General features: G+C 52.9%; 1 protein-coding gene across 1 annotated transcript in view; it reads right to left on the bottom strand.

Annotated features, from left to right (window-relative positions):
- EXOC2 (exocyst complex component 2) overlaps positions 1-24718 on the bottom strand; it is a 244203-nt gene that overhangs the window by 104214 nt on the left and 115271 nt on the right. Inside the window, exons 9-12 of the mRNA XM_032977440.2 lie at positions 13409-13554; positions 12481-12562; positions 9921-10023; positions 8767-8885 (exon numbers count right to left, since the gene is read on the bottom strand). Coding sequence (XP_032833331.2) covers positions 8767-8885; positions 9921-10023; positions 12481-12562; positions 13409-13554 — 450 coding nt within the window. The remainder of the gene's footprint in view (positions 1-8766; positions 8886-9920; positions 10024-12480; positions 12563-13408; positions 13555-24718) is intronic.

Here is a 24718-nt window from a genome sequence, read left to right as displayed (position 1 = left end):
CCAACCCACCCACCAACCCACCCACCCACCAACCCACCCACCAACCAACCCACCCACCCACCAACCAACCCACCCACCCACCAACCAACCCACCCACCCACCAACCCACCCACCAACCAACCCACCCACCCACCCACCAACCCACCCACCCACCAACCCACCCACCCACCAACCAACCCACCCACCAACCAAAAGCTTTCATCAAAAAAGGATTCCGTGCTGTAGCCGTCGTTTCTCGCGCTCTCTGCGGCTATAGAGGCTGCTGTGCTGTAGCGAATTCCCTCCTCTTCCTGCCATCTGTTTAAGGTGGCCAGCGCTGTCTGTTGCTGCGTGTGTGTGTCTGTGTGTGTGTGTCTGTGTGTGTATTCGTGTGTGTGTGTGTATCCGTGTGTGTGTGTGTGTATCCGTGTCTGTGTGTGTATCCGTGTCTGTGTGTGTGTCTGCGTGTGTATCTGTGTGTATCCGTGTCTGTGTGTGTGTGTCTGTGTGGGTCTGTGTGTGTGTGTATCTGTGTGTGTGTCTGTGTGTGTGTGTCTGTGTGGGTCTGTGTGTGTGTATCTGTGTGTGTCTGTGTGTGTGTGTGTCTGTGTGTATCTGTGTGTGTGTCTGTGTGTGTGTGTGTATCCGTGTCTGTGTGTGTGTCTGTGTGTGTATCTGTGTGTGTGTGTGTATCCGTGTCTGTGTGTGTGTGTCTGTGTGGGTATGTGTGTGTGTGTCTGTGTGTGTGTCTGTGTGTGTGTGTCTGTGTGTATCTGTGTGTGTGTGTCTGTGTGTGTGTCTGTGTGTGTGTGTGTGTCTGTGTGTATTTGTGTGTGGGTCTGTGTCTGTGTGTGTGTGGTGGGGTTGGGTGGAAGACAGAGCGGAGGAAGAGAGGGGAACGCGCTCTCCGCTAGTTTCCTGTGTGTGGCAGGCACGGACCGGCAAGATAAAACCCCGGCTCTGTACACCATCACGGTGACACGAGCATGCGTGTGTGTGTGCGTGTGTGTGAGTGTGTGTGTGCGTGTGTGTGAGTGTGTGCGCTCGTGTGTGTGTGTGTGTGTGCGTGTGTGTGTGTGAGTGTGTGCGCTCGTGTGTGTGTGCGTACGTATGTGTGTGCTCGTGTGTGTGCTACTACAGCCTGTTAAGGCTATACGGGGGATACACACTGACACACAGTGTCACTGTGTGTCAGTGTGTGTGTGTCACTGTGTGTGTGTCAGTGTGTGTGTGTGTCACTGTGTGTGTGTGTTTCAGTGTGTGTGTCAGTTTGTATCAGTGTGTGTGTCACTGTGTGTGTCACTGTGTGTGTGTGTCACTGTGTGTCAGTGTATGTGTGTGTGTCACTGTGTGTGTGTGAGCGTTGTGGGGAGCGGTAGTGTAGTGGTTAGCGCGCTGCGCTATGAACCCGGCGACCCGAGTTCGATTCCCGCTGACGGCCAACACCAGTGACGATTATCTGAACCGGTCCTGGGCCTCCCCTAGGTCGACTCAGCTCAAAATGAGTTACCTGGTGCAGTGTGTAGTAAACATCGTCACTGGGGGAGACAAAGGCGGCCCGTGCGTGCTTTTGGCCAACCCACCCCCCTCGTGTGCCACAGTGCCGGCCTTCGTAGGTGCTGCTCGCTAACAGCACTTGCCCCGACAGTCTGTTACAGGCTACACGGGGGACCTTTGTCTTTGTGCGTGCGTGAGGAGCGGTGACGCAGCGGTTAGCGCGCAGGCCCCGCGGACCCCGTGACCCCGGTTCGATTCCCGCCCACAGCCAAAACGTTTGTTGACACGGCAATCTTTGCTCTCCCTACGCAAAGCTGTCTGCCACGATGGCTGGGAGATGTTAACTACCTCTCGTGGCGTGCAGGAAGTCGTGGGTTCGATCTAAGCCTCCGACGCCTGCTCTTTCTTTCAAAGTCGGCGCGTCTGTCTCTCTGTGTCCCTCTCGCCGTGTCCGCGTGGATTTTTCCCCACGTCCTGCGTGTTTCCCCCCCCCCCCCTCCGCGTTTTGAATCAACGTCACCAACGCGTTTAGAGGATTTGTCTCCGGCTATAAATGTCCACGTGATGATGACAAGCCACTTGGTAGGGCTATCATTTGTGATGGCCAGACCACTACACAGCACCTCAGTGGGGCCTTACCTAGTGTGTATGTGTGTGTGCCTGTGTGTGTGGGGAGCGGTGGTGTAGCGGTTAGCGCTACGCTGCGCTACGAACCCGGACGACCCGGGTTCGATTCCCGCTCACGGCCAACACCGGCGACAATTATCTGGACCGGTCCTGGGCCTCCCCTAGGTCGACTCAGCCTCAAATGAGTACCTGGTGCGGTGTGTAAACACCCCCCCCCCCTCCTCCTCCGTGTGCCATGGCAGCCTTCAGAGGTGCCCGCGAACAGCAACAGTCTGTCACAGGCTACCCGGGGGATCTTTGTCTTTGTGCGTGCGAGTGCAGTGGTCAGCGCGCCACGCCACTAATCACTCATCTTCGCCGTACAGCACTTGCCCGGCCAGCGGCGGCAATTCCACATTCCCATGGCAGGGGGCCCAGAGTCTTGCACCGCAGGGCATGCAGCTGCTGCTTCTGACTCGTGACCTTCCCATTGCGAGCCGCCCGCTCCGCCACTGGGAAACCCCAAGTCCCAGCAAGCAAGTAAGCTTGCCAACGTCTGGCCAACGTTAGGGCAGCATTCCATGTTTACTGGGAAGCTGGGTTCAACCCTGGCCCTGGGTTCACGTACGCAACAACAACCGCCGTTTGCCACCAAGTGGCGGTGACGTCGGCACGGCGCTTGTGCCAGGCTATGTGCACGTTAAGGCCACGTGAAGTGTCGAACGCCCGCTGGCAGGACGTCTCGGGATAGACCAAGAAGGTGCCATGAGGTTAACTGACTAAGATGACTGGCTGATGCACCACCTGTGCCCCCTATTGTGCCAACTTGCTGTGCTTTAGCCACCCGGCGCTCCGCTCGTTATTGTGAGCGTCGCTCCTCCGCCCTCCGTTGTTGTTGGAGGGCGACTGCCTCCAACTGCCCAGTAGCGTCCCTCACGAGCCTCCTCCGCAGAGGCCGATCGTGACACCGCTGATACCAGTCATCGGCAAGTTCACTCAGCTCCACGTCCTCCTGTACCACATCACTTCATCTCTTCTCTAGCCCGTGCCGCGCCCGTTTAGCCCCCTATATCTGGCCGAACAAAATCTGCTTAAGCATGCATTGGCTGGGTCATTAGGCCACATGCCCAGCCACCGCATGCCTAAACAGATTGTCTGCCGGAAGAGCTCACCGATGGGACGTTGTCCAGATCTTTCAAGGATTTATGAGCTCCTCACACAATCCAGCCTGGTTGAACCCAGGATGGATCGTAGGCAAACCAGCCTAAATGTTTCTAACTGGCGAAGATTTTCCATTACGGGGGTCCACGTTTCCCAAGCACAGAGAAGGGAGGGGATGACCGTGGCCAAGAAGACCCGAAACTCCGTGTGGAGCGACAGACCAGGTAGCTTCCACACAGCGTTATGAAGCTGATGAAAAGATAATGCCGCTCGACTAATTCAGAGTGAAACATCTGCTGTCAAACTGCAGCGGGTCATAAGCACACTGCCCAGGCATGGAAAACCCAATATAAGTAACACTAAAACACGTGTTAAAAATCAAATTCACAACAACCGCCATTCACCACTAAGTGGCGGTGATGTCACCATGGCGCTTGTGCCAGGCTAAGTGCACGTTGAGGCCAGGTGAAGTATCGAACACTCGCCGGCAAGAGGTCACGGGCAGACCCAGGTGCCACGGGTCGACTGACTGAGATGACTGGCTGATGTACCACCTGTGCCCCCTACTGTGCCACCTTGCTGTGCTTTAGCCACCCGGCGCTCCGCTCATTGTTGTTGGCTTCCACACAGCATTACGCAACCGAAGAAAAACTAATTCCGCTCGACTGATTCGGAGTGAGACCTCTGCATCCAAACCGGAGCCGGTCATGAGTACACTGCCCAGGTATGGGAAACTCTCCACTCTCTCCACTACTGCCCCATCACCAATTGAGAGTTTTGGGGGTGGAGTGTCCGATGGTATAAAATACCCGGGTAGGTGCTTAGTTTTGGTGGGGCTGATGGTAAGGCCCCATCTCTTAGTGGCACGCTCCAAGTTCAGCAGCAGCGTCTCCAACTCCTCCTCTGAGTGAGCAGCAATTACCAGAACATCGGCATACATAAGATGGTTGACCAATAGGGAGCCATCCCTTGACCGCACCGAGGCATCGGTCAGCCTCCCATTGTATCTGTACCAGATGGAGATTCCCCCGGTACAGCCATCGAAGGCTTCGCGAACTACGTGGTCAAAATAGATGTTAAATAATGAGGGAGCCAGAGGACATCCCTGCCGCACACACACACATACACACGCACCAGCGAACGTCACGAGAGTTGGCTCCCAGCGCAAACATTCCACGTTCTCATGCTAAGGAGACGAGGGTGTTCGATCGGTGCGTGACACCTAGCGTGGGACTGCCTTGGGTAGGCTCAGCCTAAAGATCAATTGCTTGTGCAAATACACGTGGATGATGATGATGACGGTGGCGGTAGTGGTGTGGGTGTGGATGATGATGACAATTCATATTTCAAAACGAGTGAATAAATTGTGACAGTTAAGCTGAACGGTAAACAGCAAGCGCAAATTTGTGGCACGCCTAATCATCAATCATGCGAATTGTCACACAGACACACACGGACACACAAAGACAAAGATTCCCCACGCCCGCCCCGCCCCCCCCTCCGTGTAGCCTCTAACAGACTGTCGGGGCAAGTGCTGTTAGTAGTGAGCAGTAGCCCGCTACACACCGCAGAGGGTACTCATTTGAGGCCCAGAGGGTCAATCTCGGGCAGGCCCAGGGGACTGGTTCAGGCGATCCAAGCCGGTGCTGGGTGACCGTGAGCAGGAATTGTAACTCGGCTCTCTGCCTGGAACGTGCAGCTGTCGCGCGATGGTCGCTGCCCCAGCGCTCCGCATGCGGAACCACACACACACACACAGCAGGTCAATGGCAGCGGTGGTGGCGGTGCAAACTGGGTCCGCACGCAAACACTCCGTTCTCGCGAGCACGTGTTCCGCATGGAGTCTAAGCGATTACGGCATTTGGTTATTGTGGCCAGGTAAGGCCCCCGCTGAGCTGCTGTGTAGATCTTTTTTTCAGAGGCGACCTGGCCAACACAAATGATAGCTCGAAGATAGTGGGGGATCATAATCATCACCAGCGTCATCACGTGGATATTTATAGCAGCAGACAAATACTGTAAACGCGTGTCTCTACAGACTCGGGCACTCATAGAGACCCACAGAGACTCAGAGAGACTCATAGACCCACAGAGACCCATAATCATAGAGACTAGTAGAGACCTACAGAGACCCATACTCATAGAGATCCATAGACCCACAGAGACCCATACTCATAGAGACTCATAGAGACCCATATTCATAGAGACTAGTAGAGACCCACAGAGACCCATACTCATAGAGACTCATAGAAATTCACAGAGATCCATACTCATAGAGACACAGACCCACAGAGACCCATATTCATAGAGACCCATAGACCCACAGAGACCCATACTCATAGAGACTCACAGAGATCCATAGTCATAGACCCATAGACCCACAGAGACCCATATGCATAGAAACTCATAGAGAACCATACTCATAGAGATTCATAGACCCACAGAGACCCATACTCATAGAGACTCATAGAGATCAAGAGACCCATACTCATTGAGACCCATATACCCATAGCAACCCATTGAGACCCATACTAAAACTAAACCATTCTTTGTCTTACCAGGTAAGGCCCCACTTTGCTACGTAGTTCTTTTTTCAGAAGCGACCTCACTACCACAAATAATTGCTCAACTTAGTGGCTAAGGATCATCATCATCATGACGTAGACATTTACAGCAGCAGCCAAACACTCGGAACGCGTGGTGACGTTGATCCTAAATGCGGAGGGGAAAAAGCCGCAGGACCCAGAGAGAAATCCACGCCACCACGGGGAGAGAGAGAGACACGCAGACTCCAAATATACAGCAGGTGTCAGGGTCTGGATGGAACCCACGACCTCCTGTAGACCAGGCGAGGTAGTTAACATCTCCTAGCCACCGTGACGATGATGAGAGAGAGAGACACGCAGACTCCAAATATACAGCAGGTGTCAGGGTCTGGATGGAACTCACGACCTCCTGCAGACCAGGCGAGGTAGTTAACATCTCCTAGCCACCGTGATGATGATGAGAGACACGCAAACTCCAAATACACAGCAGGCGTCAGGGTCAGGGTTGAACCCACGACCTCCTGCACACCAGGCGAGGTAGTTAACATCTCATAGCCACCGTGATGATGATGAGAAAGAGAGAGACATGCAGACTCCAATTATACAGCAGCAGCAGGTGTCAGGGTCGGGATGGAACCCACGACTTACTGTAGAGCAGGCGAGGGAGTTAACATCTCATAGCCACCGTGATGATGATGAGAGAGAGACAAGCAAACTTCAAATATACAGCAGCAGGCGTCAGGGTCGGGATGGAACCCACGACTTACTGTAGAGCAGGCGAGGTAGTTAACATCTCCTAGCTACCGTGGTAACTAACGCGTGATCGGGAGTAATATAGAGACCCATAGAGTTACATAGAGACCTATAGAGTTACACAGAGACCCATGGAGTTACACAGAGACCCACAGAGTTAAATAGAGACCCACATAGTTCCATAGAGACCCACATAGTTCCATAGAGACCCACAGAGTTACATAGAGACCCATAGAGTTACAGAGACCCATAGAGATACATAGAGACCCATAGAGGAGTTACATAGAGACCCATAGAGTTACATAGAGACCCATAAAGATACATAGAAATACATAGAGACCCATAGATATACATAGAGACCCATAGCGATACATAGAGACCCATAGAGTTAAATAGAGACCCATAGAGAGGTTACATATAGACTCATAGAGTTGCACAGAGACCCATAGAGGAGTTACATAGAGACCTATGGAGTTACATAGAGACCCATGGAGTTACACAGAGACCCATAGAGATACATAGAGACCCACATAGTTCGATAGAGACCCACATAGATACATAGAGACCCATAGAGTTACATAGGGACCCATAGAGTTACATAGAGACCCATGGAGTTACACAGAGATCCATAGAGTTAAATAGAGACCCATAGAGTTACATAGAGACCCATAAAGTTAAATAGAGACCCACATAGTTCCATAGAGACCCACAGAGTTACACAGAGACCCATAGAGGAGTTACATAGAGACCCATAGAGTTAAATAGAGACCCACATAGTTCCATAGAAACCCACATAATTACATAGAGACCCATAGAGTTACATAGAGACCCATAGCGGAGTTACATAGAGACCCATAGAGTTACATAGAGACCCATAGGGGAGTTACATAGAGACCCATGGAGTTACACAGAGACCCATAGAGTTAAATAGAGACCCACGTAGTTCCATAGAGACCCACATAGTTACATAGAGACCTATTGAGTTAGAGACCCACGTAGTTCCATAGAGACCCACATAGTTACATAGAGACCCATAGAGTTACATAGAGACCCATAGAGTTACATAGATACCCATAGAAGGGTTACATAGAGACTCATAGAGTTACATAGAGACCCACAGTTACATGGACACTAACAGAGCTCCACAGAGCCTATAGTCTCACAAAACCTACAGACTGACACGAAGACTTACATGGACTCACAGAGAGACTCACAGACTGCACACAGCGACTGGCACAGAGATCCGTAGACTCAGAGAGAGACACAGCAACTCGCACAGAGTTTCACAGACTCGCACAGAGACCCAAAGTCTCACAAAGAGACTCACAGACTCACACAGCGACTCACACAGAGACCCACAGACTCACACAGAGACCCACAGACTCACACAGAGACCCACAGACTCACACAGAGACCCACAGGCTCACATAGAGAACCCACAGACTCACACAGAGATCCACAGACTCACACAGAGACCCACAGACTCACACAGAGACCCATAGATGTACACAGAGACCCACAGACTCACACAGAGACCCATAGACTCACACAGAGATCCACAGACTCACACAGAGACCCACAGACTCACACAGAGACCCACAGACTCACACACAGAGACCCATAGACTCACACAGAGACCCATAGACTCACACAGAGACCCACAGACTCACACAGAGCCCCACAGACTCACACAGAGCCCCACAGACTCACACAGAGAACCCACAGACTCACACAGAGACCCACAGACTCACACAGAGACCCACAGACTCACACAGAGACCCACAGACTCACACAGAGACCCACAGACTCACACAGAGACCCACAGACTCACACAGAGACCCACAGACTCACACAGAGAACCCACAGACTCACACAGAGACCCACAGACTCACACAGAGACCCACAGACTCACACAGAGACCCACAGACTCACACAGAGACCCACAGACTCAGAGTCGTGTTTGAACCGGGTCCTGCGGTGTGGTTGAGTTGACAAGAGACCCCCACCACGCCCCATGCACAAACACGGGGGAGCAGGAGGCAGGACGAGGGGGGAGGAGGAGGAGGGAGGAGGAGGGAGGAAGAGGGGGGAGGGAGGGTGGAGGAGGATGGGTGCTGTTTGTTGCTGGTCCATTCGGTGATTTTGGTCTTTGGGCCGACAGCTCATCGGCAACCGTGGGTTGATGAACCAAGACGCAACAACAACGGCCATACTTCACCATTACCTGTCTCTTCTTTTAGCCAGGTCTCGTGACAGGAAGTCATCAAGCTCAGCAGCCATTTCTGTTGTCCCACAATGCACTGCCAAGTGGGGTCGCCCGGCGAACGGAGATCAGCCAAGTATCTAAATTGAACAATAATATATACAACAATAACAATATAATACAACAATATTCAACAACCAACAACCCTTTGATCTTGTCCTTCCTGTCCATTGTTTGTATTAAAACAGCCGTACCAACGGTAATCCCTACTGAAGTATGGTGCCTTTCATAGGCATACATTTAAACAATGTTTTATTTGATGATTCGCTTCCACGCAGCACTAAGGCGGTAGCTATCCGAACGGTTAAATTTATTTTTATTTCTTTCAATTTTGATAGATTCTCAAATTAGTCTTGGTCAGTAGTAGCTAGTTTTGCACGGAACTTCAACATTATAAAAATCAATTGAGTGTCCTCGTTGGCACGTGTGTTCTGCTACTGCTGACAGTTGTGTTTGGGAGAATTTAATATTTCTCTGATGCTCTTTCAGTCTTGTGCTGATCATTCGTCCTGTTTGCCCAACATACCATTTACCACACGTGCAGTTAATCCTGTACACAACTTCTGTTGATGGCTTCGGTAAAACATCTTTTGTACCAGACATGAATTTCTGTATTTTACGTACCGTGCCAAATCTGACTCGGATGTTTTGTTTTTCCAAACATCTGGCTAGTTTATCAGTTACTCCCGCAATGTACGGCATTCTGATCGTTTCAATTACTTGGGCAGTTTCAACGCTCGTGTCATTTGATTTGTGCATCAATGAAACCGTTCATTAGCAGCGCTTCTTCAACATGTTGAATTTCACTTCTCAGACTGTCACCATCTGACACGTGCTTAGCTCGATGAATGAGCGTCTTGATAAGAGAAGAATTCTGTTCGGGGTGATGGTGTGACTCTGCATTCAGATAGGCGTCAGTGTGCGTTGCCTTTCGGTAAACACTCTGTGTGTTATTTTACCATTTCGACCCCGTCCGAGACAGAATATCCACAAATGGTAGAGTTCCGTCAGCTGTTGTTGTTATTAGTTGTTGTTATTGTTTTTGTTGTGGTGGTGGCAGTTGTTGTTGTTGTGGTGGTTGTTGTTGGTTGTTGTTGTGGTGGTGGTGGTGGTACCGGATGTATCGCTTCTGGTCGTGCAGTGTGGCCGGTGTCTCCAGAAGTTTTCCAAGGAGGAGTTTCCGAAGGCCTTCGATTCGCACCTCCACGTCCGCATAGACTGCACGCACACCGCATCGCCATCATCATCATCATCAGCAGCAGTAGCAGCAGCAGCATCATCAGCAGCTGCATCAGCAGCAGCATCATCATAATTATCATAATCATAATAATCAGAATCATCAGCAGCAGCAACAGAATCATCATCGGTAGCAGCATCAACATCACAAACATCATCATCATCATAATCATCAGCAGTAGAATCAATGCAACATCATCATCAGGAGCAGCAGCAGCGGCATCACAACCATCATCATCATCAGCAGCAGCAGAATCAGCAGAATCATTGTCATCAGCAGCATTAACACTACAACCATCATCATCAGCATCACTCCGGTCACTGACGTTCCAGTCACCTCCTTGTCACTCTTGTAGTGCTACCACCACCGCCACTAGCACTACCCCCACCACCACTACTACTACTACCACCACCACCACGACCACCACTAGCAACAACAACCGCCATTCGCCACTAAGTTGCGGTGACGTCACCCCGACGCTTGTGCCAGGCAAGGCTAGCACCACGACTAGCACCACCACTAGCACCACAACTAAAACCACGACTAAAACCACGATCACAACTACCACCACCACTACGACCACCACCACTACTACTACCACCACGACCACCACCACTACTATTACTACCACCACCACCACCACCGCCACCACGACCACCACTAGCAACAACAACAACCGCCATTCGCCACTAAGTTGCGGTGACGTTACCCCGACGCTTGTGCCAGGCCGGGCTAGCACCACCACTAGCACCACGACTAAAACCACGACCACAACTACCACCACCACTATGACCACCACCACTACTATTACCACCACTCCCACCACCACTACCAGCACCACCACTAACACCACCACTAAGATCACCACCACTACTACCACTACTAAAACCACCACCACTACCACTACTACCACTACTAAAACCACCACCACCACCACCACGACTAAAACCACGACCACCACTACCACCACCACTAACCAGCACCACCACTAGCACCACCACTAAGATCACCACCACTACTACCACTACTAAAACCACCACCACTACTACCACTACTAAAACCACCACCACTACCACTACTAAAACCACCACACCTACCACTACTACCACTACTAAAACCACCACCACTACCACTACTAAAACCACCACCACTACTACCACTACTACCACTACTAAAACCACCACCACTACTACCACTACTAAAACCACCACCACTACCACTACTACCACTACTAAAACCACCACCACTACTACCACTACTAAAACCACCACCACTACTACCACTACTAAAACCACCACCACTACTACCACTACTAAAACCACCACCACTACTACCACTACTAAAACCACCACCACTACCACTACTAAAACCACTACCACTACTAAAACCACCACCACTACTACCACTACTAAAACCACCACCACTACTACCACTACTAAAACCACCACCACTACTACCACTACTAAAACCACCACCACTACTACCATTACTAAAACCACCACCACTACCACTACTAAAACCACCACCACTACTACCACTACTAAAACCACCACCACTACCACTACTAAAACCACCACCACTACTACCACTACTAAAACCACCACCACTACTACCACTACTAAAACCACCACGACTACTACTACTACTAAAACCACCACCACTACTACCACTACTAAAACCACCACCACTACTACCACTACTAAAACCACCACCACTACTACCACTACTAAAACCACCACCACTGCTACCACTACTAAAACCACCACCACTACTACCACTACTAAAACCACCACCACTACTACCACTACTAAAACCACCACCACTACTACCACTACTAAAACCACCACCACTACTACCACTACTAAAACCACCACCACTACTACCACTACTAAAACCACCACCACTACTACCACTACTAAAACCACCACCACTACCACTACTAAAACCACCACCACTACTACCACTACTAAAACCACCACCACTACTACCACTACTAAAACCACCACCACTACTACCACTACTAAAACCACCACCACTACTACCATTACTAAAACCACCACCACTACCACTACTAAAACCACCACCACTACTACCACTACTAAAACCACCACCACTACCACTACTAAAACCACCACCACTACTACCACTACTAAAACCACCACCACTACTACCACTACTAAAACCACCACGACTACTACTACTACTAAAACCACCACCACTACTACCACTACTAAAACCACCACCACTACTACCACTACTAAAACCACCACCACTACTACCACTACTAAAACCACCACCACTGCTACCACTACTAAAACCACCACCACTACTACCACTACTAAAACCACCACCACTACTACCACTACTAAAACCACCACCACTACTACCACTACTAAAACCACCACCACCAGTTACCAGTGCCACAGCTGCCAGCTCACCTTTCTGGAAGACGCGAACCTCGGTACTGCCGAAGAGTGACTTGGCCTTCTCGTAGTCGTTGATGACGACGTCGTAATCCCCCTGGTGGCGCACGCCGGCACAGACACAACAACAACAACAACCGCCATTCGCCACTAAGTGGCGGTGACGTCACCACGACGCTTGTGCCAAGCCATGTGCACCTTGAGGTCACGTGAAGTGTCGAACGCCCGCGGGCAGGAGGTCACGGGGGCAGACCCAGCAGGTGCTACGGGTCGACTGACTGAGATGACTGAGATGAGTGGCTGATGCACCACCTGTGCCCCCTACTGTGCCAACTTGCTGTGCTTTAGCCACCCGGTGCTCCGTTCGTGGTTGTGAGCGTCGCTCCTCCGCCCTCCGTTGTTGTTGGAGGGCGACTGCCTCCAACTGCCCAGTAGCGTCCTTCACGAGCCTCCTCCACAGAGGCCGATCTTGACACCGCTGGTACCAGTCATCGGCAAGTCCACTCAGCTCCACGTCCTCCTGTACCACATCACTCCATCTCTTCTCTAGCCCGTGCCGCGCCCGTTTAGCCCCCTCGATCCGGCCGAACAAAAGCTGTTCAGGCATGCGGTGATTGGACATGCGGGCTACATGGCCCAGCCAACGCAGCCTTCCCCGCCGGAGGAGCTCACCGATGGGACTGGTTAAACCCAGGATGGATCGTAGGCAGGCCAGCCTAAATGTTTCTAACCGGCGAAGATGTTCCATTAGGGGGGGTCCACGTTTCGCAAGCGTAGAGAAGGGAGGGAATGACCGTGGCCGAGAAGACCCGAAGCTTCGTGCTGATAAACTGAGTTTGAGCCCTGGGTCTGGGTGTCTCCCCATCTCTGTCCGGTGACCCACTGTGGCCGTGCACTAGACACCAACAACCTGGGTTCAACCGCCGTCTGTGGCGAGCCCCACCTTGTGCACGCTGCGGTCGATGCTGAGCGGCAGGTTGAAGAGGAACTTGAAGCGCTGCAGCACGCTGAGGGCGTTGCGCGTAGCGTCCGCATTGTCCTTGCGGCTCAGCACCTCCTGGAACAGCGTGTCGGCACAGCCGCTCGCCTCTACAGCCGCACACGGACACACGGTGAGAACAGCGTGTCGGCAGCCACCCGACTCTACAGTGCACGCGGCACACGGCACGGACACACACAGTACAGCCGCGTACTTCTACAGCCACACACGGCACAGCCAACGTGACACAATAAACTCGCTGCACGCGACAATCCCGGTTTAACCACAACTCAGTCCGTGTGAGTTTATGGTTCGCTGTGCGAGTCTGTGGGTCTCGATGGGAGTCTATGGGTGTGTGTGAGTCTGTGGGTCTCTATATCAGTCTATGGGTCTCTGTGTGAGTCTATGGGTCCCTATCTTTGGGTCATTATGTGAGTCTGTGGCTAACGCCACCTCTCCTGGCTCTGAGCCATGGGGTGATCATTTCTCTTTTTCCCTGGGGGTTGGTAACAGTTGGCTACGTAAGGTGAAAAAGAAGTTGAACTTACATACACACCCATAGACTCACACAGAGACCCATACTCACATAGAGACCAAGACTCACACAGAGACCAACAGACTCACACAGAGACCCAGACTCACACAGAGATCCACAGACTCACACAGAGACCCAGACTCACATAGAGACCCAGACTAACATAGAGACCCACAGACTCACAAAGAGACCCATAGACTCACACAGAGACCCACAAACTCTCACAAAGACCCAGACTCACACAGAGACCCAGACTCACACAGAGACCCATACTCACATAAAGACCCAGACTCACATAGAGACCAACAGACTCACACAGAGACCCATAGACTCACACAGAGACCCACAGACTCTCACAAAGACCCAGACTCACACAGAGACCCAGACTCAGACAAAGACCCATACTCACATAAAGACCCAGACTCACATAGAAACCCAGACTAACATAGAGACCCACAGACTCACAAAGAGATCCATAGACTCACACAGAGACCCACAGACCCTCACAAAGACCCATAAACTCACACAGAGACCCACAGACTCACACAGAGACCCAGACTCACACAGAGACCCATACTCACACAGAGACCCAGACTCACACAGAGACCCACAGACTCACAGAGAGCCCCAGACTCTAACACAGACCCACAGACTCACGCAGAGACCCATAGACTCACACAGAGACCCATACTCACATAAGAGACCCAGACTCACACAGAGATCAACAGACCCATACTCACATAGAGACCCAGACTCACACAGAGACCTAGACTCACACAGAGACCCACAGACTCACACAGAGACCCATAGACCCACAGACTCACACAGAGAGCCATACTCACATAGAGACCCAGTCTCACACAGAGACCCACAGACTCACACAGAGACCCATTCTCACATAGAGACCCAGGCTCACACAGAGATCCACAGACTCACACAGAGACCCAGACTCACATAGAGACCCATACTCACACAGAGACCCAGACTCACAAAGAGACCCACTGACTCACACAGAAACCCAGACGCTCACAGAGACCCACAGACTCACGCAGAGACCCACAGACTCACGCAGAAAACCCATGGACTCACGCAGAGACCCCGACTCACACAGAGATCCACAGACTCACACAGAGACCCAGACTCACACAGAGACCCAGACTCACAAAGAGACCCACAGACTCACGCAGATACCCACAGACTCACACAGAGACCCAGACTCACATCGAGACCCAGACTCACATAGAGACCCAGACTCACACAGAGACCCACAGACTCACACAGAAACCCAGACTCGCACAAAAACCCACAGACTCACGCAGAGACCCACAGACTCACGCAGAGACCCACAGACTCACACAGAGACCCATACTCACATAGAGACCCAGACTCACACAGAGATCCACAGACTCACACAGAGACCCAGACTCACATAGAGACCCATACTCACACAGAGACCCAGACTCACAAAGAGACCCACTGACTCACACAGAAACCCAGACGCTCACAGAGACCCACAGACTCACGCAGAGACCCACAGACTCACGCAGAAAACCCATGGACTCACGCAGAGACCCAGACTTACACAGAGATCCACAGACTCACACAGAGACCCAGACTCACACAGAGACCCAGACTCACACAGAGACCCAGACTCACAAAGAGACCCACAGACTCACGCAGAGACCCACAGACTCACACAGAGACCCAGACTCACATCGAGACCCAGACTCACATAGAGACCCAGACTCACACAGAGACCCACAGACTCACACAGAAACCCAGACTCGCACAAAGACCCACAGACTCACGCAGAGACCCACAGACTCACGCAGAGACCCATACTCACATAGAGACCCAGACTCACACAGAGATCCACAGACTCACAAAGAGACCCACTGACTCACACAGAAACCCAGACGCTCACAGAGACCCACAGACTCACGCAGAGACCCACAGACTCACGCAGAAAACCCATGGACTCACGCAGAGACCCCGACTCACACAGAGATCCACAGACTCACACAGAGACCCAGACTCACACAGAGACCCAGACTCACAAAGAGACCCACAGACTCACGCAGATACCCACAGACTCACACAGAGACCCAGACTCACATCGAGACCCAGACTCACATAGAGACCCAGACTCACACAGAGACCCACAGACTCACACAGAAACCCAGACTCGCACAAAAACCCACAGACTCACGCAGAGACCCACAGACTCACGCAGAGACCCACAGACTCACACAGAGACCCATACTCACATAGAGACCCAGACTCACACAGAGATCCACAGACTCACACAGAGACCCAGACTCACATAGAGACCCATACTCACACAGAGACCCAGACTCACAAAGAGACCCACTGACTCACACAGAAACCCAGACGCTCACAGAGACCCACAGACTCACGCAGAGACCCACAGACTCACGCAGAAAACCCATGGACTCACGCAGAGACCCAGACTTACACAGAGATCCACAGACTCACACAGAGACCCAGACTCACACAGAGACCCAGACTCACACAGAGACCCAGACTCACAAAGAGACCCACAGACTCACGCAGAGACCCACAGACTCACACAGAGACCCAGACTCACATCGAGACCCAGACTCACATAGAGACCCAGACTCACACAGAGACCCACAGACTCACACAGAAACCCAGACTCGCACAAAGACCCACAGACTCACGCAGAGACCCACAGACTCACGCAGAGACCCATACTCACATAGAGACCCAGACTCACACAGAGATCCACAGACTCACACAGAGACCCAGACTCACACAGAGACCCAGACTCACACAGAGACCCACAGACTTACACAGAGACCCACATACTCACACAGAGACCCATACTCACACAGAGACCCAGACTCACACAGAGATCCACAGACTCACACAGAAACCCAGACTCACATAAGAGACCCAGACTCACAAAGAGACCCACAGACTCACACAGAGACCCATAGACTCACAGAGACCTATAGACTCACACAAACACCCATAGACTCACACAGAGACCCATAGACTCACACAGAGACCCACAGACTCACACAGAGACCGACATACTCCCACAGAGATCCATAGACTCACACAGCGACCCATAGACTCACATAGAGACAGACAGACTCACACAGGCTGAGTGATATGGCTCCACACAGAGACCCATGGACACACACACACAAAGACAAATTTACTTATGCAGAGGACCCAGGCTAACAGAATTGTGATTAAACCGAGCTGATTATCTTAGTCTGGTGACCATTGATGATGATGTTGATGACGATGAGATGAATAAATGATAACGCGATGACGACGATGATGATGAAACAAGGCGATGTCTACAGTGACGATGACGTCAACGGAGGATGAATGATGGATGCGATCATGATGACGATGGTGATGTCTATAATGACGACGACGATGATGATGATAATGATATCGACGAATGTGAGATGATGAGTGGAGCCCTGTACGGGAGTTGAACTCTCTCCCGCCCCCAACCGCGGAGCGGACATCTGCGTGAGCCCGTGGCGAGTGATGGCACGTGCGTGATGCGTGGTGCGTGCGGTGTTTACGCGCGCGCATCTGTGTGCGTGTCTGTGTGTGTCTGTGTGTGTGCGTGTCTGTGTGTGTGCGTGTCTGTGTGTGCGTGTCTGTGTGTGCGTGTCTGTGTGTGCGTGTCTGTGTGCATGCGTCTCTGTGTGTGTGCGTGTCTGTGTGTGTGCGTCTGTGTGTGTGTGCGTGTCTGTGTGTGTGTGTCTGTGTGTGTGTGTCTGTGTGTGCGTGTCTATGTGTGTGTGTCTGTGTGTGTGTGCGTGTCTGTGTGTGCGTGTCTGTGTGCGTGTCTGTGTGTGTGCGTCTGTGTGCGCGTCTCTGTGTGTGTGCGTTTCCGTGTGTGTGTGTCTGTGTGTGCGCGTCTCTGTGTGTGTGCGTGTCTGTGTGTGCGTGTGCGTGTCTGTGTGTGTGCGTGTGTAGGAGCAGTAGTGCAGCGCGCTGCGCTACGAACCAGGAGACCCGAGTTCAATTCCTAATCCCGGCCAACACCAGTGACGACTATCTGAACCGGTCTTGGGCCTCCCCTAGGTCGACTCAGCATTAAATTAGCACCTGGTGCTATGTGTAGTAAACATCGTCACAGGGGAGACAAAGGCGGCCGGGCGTGGTGCTGCTGGCCATCCACACCCCCTCGTGTGCCACAGTGCCGGCTTTCGTAGGCGCTCGCTAACAGCACTTGCCCCAACAGTCTCTTAAGGCTATAGGGGGGGATCTTTGTCTTTGTTTCGTGTGTGACGAAGACAAAGGCGCCCCGTGTAGCCTACGAAAGGCGGTTGGGGCAAGTGCCCGCAAACGGTGTCCCGGCACGGCACGGCACGGCACGCTCTCTCCGTCTCGCCGAACTCTCTTGAACGATGTTTCGTGTTCGCCAGCAGTAGGGGTCCCCAAACTGAGCTGTGTCGAGATGTGTCTCAGAAGCGCAACGTGGCCCTCGCAAGCAACGGGACCCCGACGAAGTGGCTCATCGTGATCATCGTCGCCGCGTGGAAATGTACCACGGCCAAACACCCCGAGCGCCTGTCTCTACGGACTCGTAGACACCCACGGGAGACCCACAGCGACCCACAGAGACTCACAATGAATCTAAACCCACGACCTCCTGTATAGCAGGCGAGGTAATTGACATCTCCTAGCCACCGTGGCGGGTAGTTGGGGCCGGAAACCACCCGCCCGGACGCCTTTGTCTCCCGAGTGCCAATCCCAGTTCCAGCTGGTGCCAGGGGTCAAACCGGGCCCTCTGGTGCAGTGAGTTGATGGTCTCAGCCTGGTTACCACAGACTCACACAGAGACCCATAGACTCACAGAGACACATAGACTTACACAGAGACACATAGACTCATACATAGACCCATAGACTCACACAGAGACCCATAGACTCACACAGAGACCCATAGACTCACACAGAGACCCATAGACTTACACAGAGACCCACAGACTCACACAGAGACCCATAGACTCACACAGAGACCCACATACTCACACAGAGACACAGACTCACACAGAGACACATAGACTCACACATAGACCCATAGACTCACACAGAGAAACATAGATTAACACAGAGACCCATAGACTCACACATAGACCCATAGACTCACACATAGACACATAGACTCACACAGAGACCCATAGACTCACACAGAGACCCATAGACTCACAGAGACCCATAGACTCACACAGAGAAACATAGATTCACACAGAGACCCAAATACTCACACAGAGACACATAGACTCACACAGAGACCCATAGACTCACACAGAGACCCAGACTCACACAGAGATCCACAGACTCACACAGAGACCCATACTCACATAAAGACCCAGACTCACATAGAGACCCAGACTCACATAGAGACCCACATACTCACAAAGAGACCCATAGACTCCCACAGAGATCCACAGACTCACACAGAGACCCATACTCACATAGAGGCCCACAGACTCACACAAGAGACCCACAGACTCACACAGAGACCCATAGACCCACAGACCCACAGACTCACACAGAGACCCACAGACTCACATAGAGACCCATAGACTCACAGACCCATAGACTCACACAGAGACCCACAGACTCACACAGAGACCCATACTTACATAGAGACCCATACTCACATAGATATCCATAGACTCACAGAGATTCACAGAGACCCAAAGACTCACACAGAGACCCACAGACTCACATAGAGACCCATAGACTCACATAGATACCCATAGACTCACAGAGATTCACAGAGACCCAAAGACTCACACAGAGACCCATAGACTCACATAGAGACAGACAGACTCACACGGGCTGAGTGATATAGCTCCACACAGACACTCATGGACACACACACAAAGACAAATTTACTTATGCAGAGACCCAGGCTAACAGAACACACACACACGTACACACGCACGTACACACACACACGTACACACACACACGTACACACACGTACACACACACACGTACACACACACGTACACACACACGTACACACACACACACGTACACGTACACACACACGTACACACGCACACACGTACACACACACATACACACGTACACACACACACGTACACACACACGTACGTTCATACACTGCACCGGGTACCCGTTTAAGGCTGAGCCGACCTAGGGGAGAGGCACCCCTTAGAACCGGTTCAGATGCTCGCCACCGAAATTGGCCGTGAGCGGGAATCGAACTCGGGCTTGTGGCGTTACTGCTGCTGCCTGCTGCTACCTGCTACTGCCTGCTACTGCCTGCTTCCTGTCTGCTGCTGCCTGCTGCTGCCCTGCTGCTGCCTGCTGTCTGCTGCCTGCTGTCTGTCTGCTTCCTGCCTGCTTCCTGCCTGCTTCCTGCCTGCTGCTGCCTGCTACTGCCTGCTTCCTGCCTGCTTCCGACCTGCTGCTACCTGCTGCTGCCTGCTGCTGCCTGCTGTCTGTCTGCTTCCTGCCTGCTGTCTGCCTGCTTCCTGCCTGTTTCCTGCCTGCTGCTGCCTGCTGCTGCCTGCTGCTGCCTGATTGCAGCCTGCTGATGCCTGCTACTGCTTGCCTGCTTCCTGCCTGCTTCCTGCCTGCTTCCTGCCTGCTGCCTGCCTGCTGCTGCCTGCTGCTGCCTGCTGCTGCCTGCTGCTGCCTGCTTCCTGCCTGCTGCTGCCTGCTGCTGCTGCCTGCTGCCTGCTGCTGCCTGCTGCTGCCTGCTGCTGCCTGCTTCCTGTCTGCTGCTGCCTGCTTCCTGCCTGCTACTGCCTGCTGCTGCCTGCTTCCTGCCTGCTGCTGCCTGCTGCTTCCTGCCTGCTGCTGCCTGCTGCTGCCTGCTGCTTCCTGCCTGCTGCTGCCTGCTGCTTCCTGCCTGCTGCTGCCTGCTGCTGCCTGCTGCTTCCTGCCTGCTGCTGCCTGCTACTTCCTGCTGCTGCCTGCTACTTCCTGCTGCTTCCTGCTACTGCCTGCTGCTGCCTGCTACTGCCTGCTGCTGCCTGCTACTGCCTGCTGCTGCCCTGCTGCTGCCTGCTGCTGCCTGCTACTGCCTGCTGCTGCTTCCTGCTGCTGCCCTGCTGCTGCCCTGCTACTGCCTGCTGTCTGCCTGCTTCGTGCCTGATTGCAGCCTGCTGATGCCTGCCGCTGCCTGCTAACAGCACTTGCCCCAACCAGCCTGCGGAGGCTACCCGGGGTGGGACCTTTTGTCTTTGCTCTTCAAGAGCGTTGGGCCAGGACCCCTTCGAGGGTGCGTGTCTGTAGATTATTACTTTGCTTTCGAGCAGCAACTTGCCACAACGGCCTGTTGAAGGCTGCATGGGTGATCTTTGTCGTATTCGTTTTAGCCACCCAGGGCAGCTACCGCACAGCAAGTTGGCACAGTAGGGGGCACAGGTGGTGCATCAGCCAGTCATCTCAGTCATCTCAGTCATCTCAGTCAGTCGACCCGTGGCACCTGGGTCTGCCCCGTGACCTCCTGCCGGCGCGGCGTTCGACACTTCACGTGGCCTCAACGTGCACCTAGCCTGGCACAAGCGCCGTGGTGGCGTCACCGCCACTTAGTGGCGAATGGCGGTTGTTGTTGTTGTTATTGTTGTTATTGTGCGTGTGTCTACGTGTGAATGGGAGCGGTGGTGCAGCGGTCAGCAGCCCAAGTTCGATTCCCGCTCACGGTCTCCACCACCACCACCACCACCGGTGGCGATTATCTGAACCGGTCCCTGGGCCTCCCCCAGGGTCGGCTCAGCCTCAATTCAGCGCCTGGTGCGGTGTGCAGTAAACAACGCCGCTGCTGGGGAGACAAAGGCGGTCGGGCGCAGTTGCCACAGTGCGCGCGCGTCTTCACAGGCGCTAGCTGCTACACTTTCTGCTAACAGCACCTAGCCCCCAACAGTCTGTTCAGGCTATGCGGGGGATCTCTGTCTTCGTAATGGGAGCGGTGGCGCAGCGGTGAGCGCGCTGCAGTCCGAAACCCGGCAAAGGGTTCGGACTGCACGAGGAGTTCGATTCCCGCTCGCGGCCACCACCAGCACCGGTGTCAGCGGCGCTCCGGTGCGGTCCTGGGCCTCCCCGGGGTGGCCCAGCATCCTGACCTTAATAGGTGCGGGGGGCCCAGCAGGCCCGCGCTCCGTACGAGCTCACCGCGGGGAGGGAGACGGGGGTGGTGGTGTTTGTGAGCTCCGTGCGTGCGTGCGTGGTACACCGTGTGTGGTCTCATTACCCCGGCAGCAATAGCTCACGCGGGGTACAAAAAAAAAAACCCCAACAACCCATAGCTCACACGGCACGCACAAACAACAGACAAAGATCCCCCGTGTAGCCTTAAACTGTTGGGGGGCAAGTGGTGTTGTTGTTAGTAGAGAGTAGCAGCAGCAGCAGCAGCGCCTAGGAAGGCCGGCGCTGTGGCACAACATCACACGGAGTTACTCATTTGAGGCCGAGTCGACCTAGAGGAGGCCCAGGACTGGTTCAGATAATCGTCACCGCGGCGTCGGTGGCCGCAAGCGGGAGTCGAACTCGGGGTCGCCGGGTTTTCGCTCCCCACACAAGACACACACGCACGCACACACACACGCACGCGCACACACACGCACTCATGCACACACGCACAGACACACGCACACACGCACGTACACACACACGCACTCATGCACACACGCACAGACACACACACACACACGCACTCATGCACACACGCACAGACACACGCACACACGCACACACGCACGCACGCACACACACACGCACACACGCACGCACACACGCACGCGCACACACACGCACACACACGCACACGCGCACGCACACACACACACGCGCACGCACACACACACACGCACACACACACACGCACACACACACACACGCGCACGCACACACACACACGCACACACACACGCGCACGCACACACACACACGCACACACACACGCACACACACACACGCACGCACACACACACGCACACACACACACACACGCACACACACACACACGCGCACGCACACACACACACGCACACACACGCGCACGCACACACACGCACGCACACACACACGCACACACACACACACACGCACACACACACACACGCGCACGCACACACACACACACGCGCACGCACACACACACACACGCGCACGCACACACACACACGCACACACACACACGCACACACACACACACGCGCACGCACACACACACACGCACACACACACACGCACACACACACACGCACACACACACACGCACACACACGCGCACGCACACACACACGCACACACACACACACACGCACACACACACACACGCGCACGCACACACACACACACACGCACACACACACACGCACACACACGCGCACGCACACACACACACACGCACGCACACACACACGCACACACACACACACGCGCACGCACACACACACACACACGCACACACACACACGCGCACGCACACACACACACGCACACACACACACGCACACACACGCGCACGCACACACACACGCACGCACACACACACGCACACACACACGCACACACACGCGCACGCACGCACGCGGGGCGAGAGAGCATTTTTGAGCATCTCAGGCGTGGCCTTACACACGACTCGTTTACACAAACGCCAGGAATGCAAATCACTCAAATCACACACATCACTCACATCACACATCACTCACATCATCACTCACATCACTCACATCACTCACATCATCACACACATCACTCACATCACTCACATCACTCACATCATCACACACATCACTCACATCACTCATCACTCACATCACTCACATCACACACATCACACACATCACTCACATCATCACTCACATCACTCACATCATCACACACATCACACACATCACTCACATCATCACTCACATCACTCACATCATCACACACATCACACACATCACTCACATCATCACTCACATCACTCACATCATCACACACATCACACACATCACTCACATCATCACTCACATCACTCACATCATCACACACATCACACACATCACTCACATCACTCACATCACATCACTCACATCATCACACACATCACACACAACACACACATCATCACTCACATCACTCACATCACTCACATCATCACTCACACCACACACATCACTCACATCACTCACATCACTCACATCACTCACATCACTCACCACATCACTCACATCACTCACATCATCACTCACATCACTCACCACATCACTCACATCACTCACATCACTCACCACATCACTCACATCACACATCACACACATCACACACATCATCACTCACACCACTCACATCACTCACATCACTCACATCATCACTCACATCATCACTCACATCACTCACATCACTCACACCACACACATCACTCACATCACTCACATCACTCACATCACTCACATCACACACATCACACACAACACTCACAACACACATCACTCACATCACTCACATCACACACAACACTCACATCATCACTCACATCACTCACATCACTCACATCACTCACATCATCACTCACATCACTCACACCACACACATCACTCACATCACTCACATCACTCACATCACTCACATCATCACTCACATCACTCACATCACTCACAACACACATCACACACATCACACATCACTCACACCACACACATCACTCACATCACTCACATCATCACTCACATCACTCACATCACA

Source organism: Petromyzon marinus, chromosome 63, assembly GCF_048934315.1.
Source record: "Petromyzon marinus isolate PM22_M1 ecotype Great Lakes invasive population chromosome 63, UKy_Petmar_22M1.pri1.0, whole genome shotgun sequence".
NCBI lineage: Eukaryota > Metazoa > Chordata > Hyperoartia > Petromyzontiformes > Petromyzontidae > Petromyzon > Petromyzon marinus.
The sequence above is the reverse complement of the archived record's forward strand: the minus strand, read 5'-3'. Positions and strand labels throughout refer to the sequence as shown.